Source organism: Numenius arquata, chromosome 11 (genome assembly GCF_964106895.1).
Source record: "Numenius arquata chromosome 11, bNumArq3.hap1.1, whole genome shotgun sequence".
NCBI classification, from domain to species: domain Eukaryota; kingdom Metazoa; phylum Chordata; class Aves; order Charadriiformes; family Scolopacidae; genus Numenius; species Numenius arquata.
In genome coordinates this window covers 21,321,985-21,331,475 of record NC_133586.1, presented here as the reverse complement: position 1 = coordinate 21,331,475, position 9,491 = coordinate 21,321,985, and the positions used below count along the sequence as shown (strand labels likewise).

General features: G+C 48.9%; 1 protein-coding gene across 1 annotated transcript; it reads left to right on the top strand.

Moving 5' to 3' along the window:
- The first annotated feature begins 328 nt into the window (after positions 1-328).
- OR11L1 (olfactory receptor family 11 subfamily L member 1) lies at positions 329-1,267 on the top strand. Its single transcript, XM_074156236.1, has one exon. The coding sequence runs from the start codon at positions 329-331 to the stop codon at positions 1,265-1,267; it is 939 nt and encodes a 312-aa protein (XP_074012337.1).
- The last annotated feature ends 8,224 nt before the right edge of the window (positions 1,268-9,491 follow it).

Genomic DNA, 9,491 nt, shown 5'->3' with positions numbered 1-9,491 from the left:
TGTTAAAACTTGTGTTTCAGGAGGGAGAGAAAGCAGGATGGCAGGGAGGGAAGAAGGGAAAGAGGGAGGAACAGAGGGAAGAAGGGAGGGAGGGATGGAGGGAAGAAAGAAGGGAGGGAGGGAGGGAGGGAGGGAGGGAGGAAAGGAATGGGGGGAAAGAGAGGGAGGAAAGGAGAAAAGAAGGACAGATGGGGAGTGACTTTGCTGCTGTTCCCAAAGGTTTATGTGAGAGCCATAATCTTCACAGATAGTGCTTTCACCACTGAAAGTTAACATATTCTGATACTGGTTATTTTCTTAGCAGACAAATCCTAGCTCTTTCCAAGAGATGACGAATGTTACAGCAGTACTGGAATTCAGGCTACTGGGCTTCAGTAGCAACCCACACTGCCAGATCCTGCTTTTCACGGTGTTTTTGGTTATTTATATTCTCACCATCCTAGGAAACATGATTATTATTTCAGTGGTGACACTGGAACCACAACTTCATTCACCCATGTACAAATTTCTCAAGAACCTCTCTTTCCTAGAGGTCTGTTACACCACCACAATTGTACCCAAGATGCTGGCCAACCTACTGGCACAGAGGAAGACCATCTCCTTCCCAGGGTGCATGGCACAGCTTTACTGCTTCGTTTCCCTGGGAGCCACTGAGTGCTACCTCTTGTCAGCGATGGCGTATGACCGATTCCTTGCGATCTGTGAACCCCTCCACTATAGTGTGGCCATGACTGCCGAGTCTTACGCCCGTTTGGCTGTGGGCTCCTGGGTCACTGGTGTTTTCACTGGTTTTCTGCCCTGCCTGATGGTCTCCAGATTGAGTTTCTGCAGTTACAATCTCATTGATCACTTCTTCTGTGATATCTCTCCACTGTTGAGGCTCTCATGCTCAGACACCACTGTCACAGAAGCTGTCATCTTCATCCTCTCTCTCCTGGTCCTTTCCAGCTGCTTTCTATTGACTCTTGTCTCATACATACTTATAATTCTCAGTATCCTGAACATACCCTCTGCTTCTGGAAAAAGAATTACCTTCTCCACCTGTAGCTCACACCTCATGGTAGTGACTATCTACTACGGTACAATGATTTCCATGTATGTCCGTCCCACCTACAACCTGTCCTCAGAGCTCAATAAGGTCGTATCTGTGCTCTACACAGTGGTCACACCCCTCCTGAACCCGGTAATCTACAGCCTGAGGAACAAGGCATTCAAGAAGGCCTTGGAAAAAATTGTCATCAGACGCCATTGTCTGCGTTCTTTGTAAGCTGGGAACACTTCAAGGCTGACTGTTGTTGATACTCGGGCTCTTTGTTGTATTCTCACCACAGAACAGGTTATCAGCATGAGTGTGAGTAACAGCAACAGTTGTTACTGCTTTTTCATAAAAAAATAATTCAAGGCCGTTATTACTGTAAACTGAAATGACTCCTGGATTATCCAATGTTTTACTTTCTTCTTTTTCTTCTTTTTCTTCTACCCTTCTTTCATTGCACACCATTTGATTCACTTTTCATTACTATTATAATTACTATCTGAATTGCCCTTTTCTTCTTGTTAATGCGCAGACACAAATACACATGAACATTCAAAGGCTAATACATAATTTTAAATTTACAAATTATTTCCGCGTTTCCTTCCTTGTAGATCTTTGTCTTGGTTTGCCTGGTCAATTTTTTGAATTCACTCGTTCAGAATAAATGTCATTCTGTTTTTCTTACTCTTCACTTGGGGCTTGTGAAACTAATGTCTTGACATAAAGTAGAAAAAGTGTATTTGCCTTTTCTGAGGAAAACGTAGCTCAAAACCACATTTTTATTGTTACTTTACAACAATTTAACACTACGAGAGGTCATCTAAATCGGGATTCATGACAGGTAGTTGAGGAGACCAACTCTGGTGCATACAGAGAAACCACTAGTGATATCCTTGTGACACATTAAATGCCCCAGAGTAAAGCTTTTGGTCAGCAGAGCTGGCACTGGAGCTACCAGAGAAGTGCCCCTCCTTTTGGAGTGACAATTGGAGGCCACTGGGGACACTGTAGGGTATTTACGACGTGACCACTGTAATTTACAATCACGTGAAAATGTTTGAAAAATCATCCTCAAAACATTATGAAATCCTACCAATTTTCTAAATTATTTCATGCATGTTATAAATTTTGCATGCTATACGTAACTACAAAGGTCAATCATCCTGACTGCTTGTGCAGTTGATTTCACAAGAAAAGCACCAGAGGGCATTGAAGCTGACACAAGATTTGCAGTGTAGTTTTACTTATGCTGTGGGAACGGTTGGTGGGAAGAAATTAAAAGAGACACCTTAAGCTTTGGGGACTAATGAAAAAAATAGCCAGAAACTGCCCAAAATATTACGGACCACAAGGACTGAAAGGTGGAATTTGTGGGTTACTTGAGGCAAATTAACTTAACTTAATCGGTCTTAAAAATGAGAAACAAAAGAAGCCTCGTTGCATAATGCTCTCATTGAAATTCTAGGCCTAGCAAAACCAAAAAAAAAGACAATTTAGGCATCTGATGACCGAAAGGGGAGTTATATGTAACAGTAAACTTTTTAGCATTCCTCACTCTAACAAGCCTGTGTGAGAAAATTACGCAGTGTGAAGGGCGCTCACAGGTGTAAAGCTTCATAGAATCATAGAATGGTTAGAGTTGGAAGGGACCTTAAAGATCATCCAGTTCCAACCCCCCTGCCCTGGGCAGGGACACCTCCCACCAGACCAGGTTGCTCCAAGCCCCGTACAGCCTGGCCTTGAACCCCTCTAGGGATGGGGTTATCGTTATGGTCCACCAGGCTTATGGTCCCCTAGGGTTACCATACCCTTGGGTTAGCAACCCCTAGGGTAATGAGTCAGTGGAACTATGGGCCCTGAAGTTTAGTGACTGCTTCTGTTAGAACTCTTTAGGGTTATGGGCCCTCAGGGTTAGCGAGACTGGAGCCTCCAGGTGCCTTTGCTTTTCATACCAGCCTCCAAGCGTGCTTCTGTTCAACCCAAGGGCCCTGGATGTTTTTTCCTGCATATCTTATGCTCCTCTGATTGCCTTTTCATGAACCCCAGGGTCTGCAAGTGCCTTTCTCTACATAACAAAGGCTTCTGAGTGCATTTCAGTGTATCCCATGGGTCTCTGAGTGCCTTTCCGGCTGACTCTCGGGGCCCATTTGTGCCTCTCTAATTGTCCCAGGGGCCTCCAAGTGCTTTTGTGTTCAAATCAGTGTCATTCAAAGGGCTTTCTGTGCTACCAGAGGGCTTCCAAGTGCCTTTCAGTGGGCTCCAAGGACACTGAAGTGCTTTGGTCTTCCACCTAGGGGTATCTGAATGGCTTTCTGTTTGACCCAGGGTCCTCCATGTGCCTTCATATGCATCATAGGAGTATCCAAGTGCCTTTCTGTTCAACTCAGGGGCTTCCAAGTACCTTTCTGTGTCCCCTGAGGCTTTGGAGTAGTTGTCTCTGGCCCACCGTGTGCACTCCTGTTTGATCCAGAGGCCTCTGATTTCCTTTTTGTTTGCCACAGAGGCCCACAGATGCCTTTCCATGTGCTGCCCAGGTACCTCCAACCGCATTTCTGTGTGCCCCATGGACCACCAAGGGCTTTTCGTTTTGAATCAAGGACCTCCAAGTGCCTTCCTGTGCATCTCAGAGGCCTCCAGGTGCCCACAGACCCCAGGAGGCTCAAAGGAGCCAGGGTCCCTAAGTCTAGGGTCCCATAACCCTTGTAGCATTATAAACCAAGGGACTGCTAACCAGAGGGACCCATAACCTAGAGGGCCATAACCCTAAGGTTTGCATCAATAACTAGGGGCCCATAACACCTGGAGGTACTTTCCCTAGGAGGAGGCGAACCCAAGGGGACCATAACAACAGAAGTATATAACCAGACGGGCCAATAAACCTAAGGGTCATTAAGCCAACATGGTTCTAACCCTAGGGGACACTAACCATGAGGGTCCATAGGCCTAGGAACTCATAACCCTTTCTGACATTAACTATAACCCTAGAATTCACTAAAACCAAGGGACCAAGGGTACATAAGCACGCAAGGAGGGGAGGCTGTCGCTTGGCAGAGAAGCGACATGGGCAGAAGGTGCAGAGCCAGAGCATCTCAGGGGCTGCTCTTCTGCACAGGGACCTAACATGGGGGTGGTCAGTGTCCTGCGCTGCCACCCTGGTGGGAGGTGGAGGCCAGGCTGCTCAGGACCGCAATTGCTTTGGGGCTGCCATGTCTTCATCCTGACATAAGCATGGGGCCACATCCACTGCCACCCCTCTGCCCAGCACCGACGTGAGGAAGAAGGCCTTTTGGGGTGGTGGCCGTGACGCAGTCCCTGTGTCCAGGGGACTGGAGGGACTGTCCCTGTTGTTGGTAGCCACGTACTGGGCAGAGCTGGGAAAGCCTGCCGGGCTCCCTGCCTCGTGACCATGGGTTCCAGGGTCCCTCCACCACCAGGGAACAGATAAGAGTCAGGTCACAGCCTGTCGTTGGGAAGTGGATTTTCCTGCTGCCCAACATGCACTCAGGTGGCAAAGCAGAGCTGGTGCAGTGCCAGGGGCTGGGCACTGGTGACCATTGGGAGAGGTGGGGGCTGGAAGTAGGGGGAGATCTAGTTTTGGACACCAGGCCATGGTCCCTGGCATGTGTGTGGGATTCTTTGTCTCCACTTTCCCCACACCCCACCCAACAGCATCAACTCCAGGGTCCTGGCCTGCCCTGTCAAGCATAGGACAGCCTCAGGCCCAAGAAATAAGCAATGTCTCTTCTAAAGACACGTTCGTGGTAAGCACCAACCCTGGAAGGTGACAGGGTGGCTACAGTGGCTCTCAGCAGCAATATTATCACCTGAGATTGGCACTGCCAGGCCTTGAGACATCTTGGCTTGAATCCCATGTGCCTAGGATTTTCCAAAAGGTATCTAAAGCACAACTCTTCCACAGATTGATAAGCCCATGGTTTCTGACTGACAAGTTTGGGTCCAGTTTGCTGAAGACCATCATCTCCTTTAGTACGGGGACGTGCAGGTGGGTGTCTGTGTGGATTAGAACATGAGGTCACTGTACCCGTGGCACTCTGACAGCTGTGCAGGTGACCACAGCTCCTCAGGAGGAGGTTCATCTAGCCGATGGAGAAAGTCTTTGTGGATCCCATCACTCTGCTGGGCTTTTTGTCTGATAGTGTCAGTCACAGGAAGGAGCAGTGAGTGAGACTTTGGGCTTGCGCACTTGGTGGAGCTTGATTTTGTAGGGATATTCTGGTTTCCGCAGTCTCTTTGAGCAGTTTTGCGAATTGTTGGTCTAAGCACTGTTTACTGCAGTCAGCCTCTGCGCTAAGTCAGGCGCCTAGCTCCTCTCCCAGCTCTGCAGGAGCATTCCAAGGCCTTGGCTGTACGCTCAAGACCCTTGTCTTCTTACGTCCACATCATCTTGTGCAGCAGCTGTTTGCAAAACACTCCAGCTACCGGACAAGACACCTTCACGTGCACCACAGGACGCACAATGTGCAAAAACAAGTCCGAGAAAGGCTTTTGATCTGGACATAAATGCACTGAGCACTGACTGTCAAGAGGGCTTTTCACAGTTCATAGGTGAGTTGTGATCCTGAAGAAATGCATGAGTCACACTGACAGAAGGAAATCATCGCATCTCCTCCCCCTAAGAGGGCAGTTCCGGATTGTTTGGAGGTTTGAGCTTTGGCAAAACCATATTGTCCCAGGTACGAGTCCATCTGAAGTCAGCTTTGGGACCAAACAGATGTGCCTCACAGCCGCCTTCATCGAAAAGGTATGTGAGCTTTAGCTTTCTTAGGTTTAGAGTCTATACCTTTTTATTTTATTAAAATTTTTGTTATAACCTTGTGGTTTCGGGGTAGGAAACTGAATCACGGATTCTCATTTTCTAGACTGTTCTTCTATAATTAGTGCACTGCTTATGTTGGGTTTCATCAACTATCACTTCTGAGAGCTGACAATATGCCTACCCAGACCAAGGTTCCTTAAAGAGACCAGGGGAAATGGTCTGAAGTTGCGGCAAAGGAGGTTTAGATTAGATATTAGGAAGAATTACTTTACTGAGAGAGTGGTCAGGCACTGGAACAGCCTGGCCGGGGAGGGTGGTGGAGTCACCATCCCTGGTGGTATTTAAGAAGCGTGTAGACGTGGCACTTCAGGGCGTGCTCTAGTGCCCGAGATTGCACGGGTATTTTTTGTGTGTGTATGGTTGGACTCAGTGATCTCAGAGGTCCTTTCCAACCATGACGATTCTGTGATTCTACAAATTGTGAGCTGTGGCGACGCTAAGGTTTTAAATTTGAAGACGTCTTCCCAGAGTTTTAACCAGTTAGCGACTAGCAAACCTTCCGGATGTTTTCAAGCAGCTCCTCTGGTCTGTGTTAGCTGGGCCTGAGAATTCTGAAGTCAGATCAGCCACCAGGCGCAGGGAAGGGGAACACAGAGATGAAGAGTAAGACCACTCTATCCCTGCTCTGGGGCAGAGCAGCATGAGAAGGGCAGGAGGGATTGAGAATGGGGTTGGCAGAGGGCAACGGTCCCACATCTTTTGCCTCACAGGTTTCACGGTCTGAATGGTCAGCGCCTGCCGTTTGTGGAGGCGGCAGCTTCCTACGGAAAGACTTGGTTCTTCATCCCGGCTTTCTCCTACCCTGGCAACAGTGAGGCTTCTTACCGAGCGCTCTATGCCTTCTTACAGGACTCTGCCTCCCAGTCTCGGGTCTTCTTCTTCCACCCTCAGCACCTGAGCGCTCTCAGCAACTACTGGCAGGAGCGCGGTTTCCATACCCATCGCCTCTCCTCGGGTTTCATGCTAGTGAATGCCGCCCTGGAGCTGTGCCAACGCGTTACCCTCTACGGCTTCTGGCCCTTCCCTCTCCACCCCAACGGCCATCCCCTGCCCCACCACTACTACGACAACGTGCTTCCCAAACCTGGAATACACAGAATGCCCCAAGAGTTCACTTACTATGTGGGCCTGCACTTCCACGGCGTGCTGCAGCTGCATCTGGGGCGGTGCCGAGGGGGCGGCCGAAGGTAAAAGCCAAGCGGGGTCTAAAGAACACGGTTTCTGCCACTGTTGTCAGCATCCCTTCTGGGATCTTCGCGCGGGAACACACGGACCCAGAGGCAAACCTAGAGACTCTGAGGATAGAAAATATTGTGTCCTTCTCTTTTCCACACTGTCCCAGCAGAGGGTCACCATTCAGTAAACAGCACCGGCATCAGATCATTTTTATGTTAATTAATTGGGATTCACTAATTGTCACCTGTTAGTGCTTAATGCATAATTAAATTGCTAATAAGTATCTTCCTTTCTTGCCAGAAACATGAATTTCTTAACTGCATTTCAGAGTCTGAGCACCCCAACTCAAAAGCTTTTCTTTCTCTAACACCACTTGTCAATAAATTATTAAGTGCTTGCCACATTTTTATTATCTTTGTTTATCTGTTTGCTTTAATCACTCATTGCCCTGATTCCTTTATCTAGTTGTCAGCATTAGGCATAAGGCATTAAGTTCTGTATGTTTGTCAGAGCTACGCAGTTAATGTTCATTCACAGAATCACAGAATCACAGAATGATATGGGGTTGGAAGGGACCTCTGGAGATCATGTAGTCCAACCCCCCTGCCAAAGCAGGTCCACCCAGAGCAGGTTGCACAGGAATGTGTCCAGGGGGGTTTTGAATGTCTCCAGAGATGGAGACTCCGCCACCTCTCTGGGCAGCCTCTTCCAGGGCTCTGCCACCCTCACAGGAAAGAAGTTCCTCCTCATGTTGAGATGGAACTTCTTATGTTCCAGTTTGTGCCCGTTTCCTCTTGTCCTCTCACTGGGCACCACTGAGAAAAGACTGGCCCCATCCGCCTGACACCCACCCTTTAAGTATTTATAGGCGTTGATCAGATCCCCCCTCAGTCTTCTCTTCTCCAGACTAAAAAGCCCCAAGTCCCTCAGCCTTTCCTCATCAGAGAGATGTTCCAGGCCCCTCATCATCTTTGTAGCCCTCTGCTGTACTGTCTCCAGCAGTTCCCTGTCCTTCCTGAACTGGGGAGCCCAGAACTGGACCCGGTGCTCCAGATGGGGCCTCACCAGGGCAGAGCAGAGGGGGAGGATGACCTCCCTCGACCTGCTGGTCACACTCTTCCTGATGCCCCCCAGGATGCCATTGGCCTTCTTGGCCACAAGGGCACATTGCTGGCTCATGGGCATCCTGTTGTCCACCAGGACTCCCGGGTCTCTTTCCTCAGAGCTGCTCTCCAGCAGGTCAGCCCCCAGCCTGTCCTGGTGCAGGGGGTTATTCCTCCCCAGGAGCAGCACCTGACACTTGCCCTTGTTGAATTTCATCAGGTTCCTCTCTGCCCACCTCTCTGTGGCTTTGAAGACCAGAGTTAATCAGCCAGTCCTCAAAGTCTGGTGGGTTGCCAGCTGGGCCAGTGACTAGGTACGCACCACGAGCCGAAGGATAGGTCACATGCATCAGTGCCCGTGAGACATGGAGCAGTGTCTCTTTCTCCAGCACGTGAATGAACACCAAATCCCTCCTACACTGTGGGTGGCTGCCAGCTGGTTTCGGTGGTTGTTATATATTAGTGCATATATATGTATGCTTCTCTATATTCAGGGAGTAGCCAGTATGGATTTACAAAGGGGGAAATCATAGAATTGTCTAGGTTGGAAGGTGTGGGAGACTGGCTAGCTGAGAAGGGTCGCGTAGACATGATCCAGCTGGCCGAGCAAGAACTTGAGAAACATCGGATTCAGCCCCCGTAACTGCTGAGCTGGCAAGGACACCCTGTCCTTGACTGTAATTGTTGTATGATAACAGGGAGATTGCAACTGCTCAGGCATGGGAAAAGAGGATGAAAGTAACTGTAAAGAAGGAACTAAGGGCGGGGTTGAAGTTTGGAGGACAGGCCAATCAGAAAGATGTATTGCAGAATATGTATTAGCTAATTATAACGAAGCATAAAAGACGGCTGTACTATTCAATAAACAAAGCTTGCTGATCACTCATATTGAGTGACCCTGTCTTCCCTCCATCGCGACAAATGGCGCCCGAACAGGGACCCTAGAGAGGGCTGAACCTGCGAGCCACGAGTCGACGGAGCCTGGGTACCAGTCCTGAAAGCAGCGCAGGAGGCGAAAGGGATTAAGGGATTGATCCCCGCACCTGGGAGCACCTATAGAGGGTCCCGCCGGCCACGCGCCGCCGAGGTCTTGCAAAGGCTGCAACAGTGCTGACGAAGGTATGAATAGACAAGCGGCGTACGATTTGCTCAAATGCTTTTTAGAAAAGCGGAGCGTTCAGGGTATAGATTGTAAAAGGGAGTTGCCTGGGTTGTTAGCGTATGGAGTAGCGAGAGGTTGCTTTGATAATCCAGATACGGTTTTTGAACACGAGGAATGGCGTAGATATGGGGATAAATTGCTTGATGAAGTTATATGCGATAATAAAACAGCCAAAAA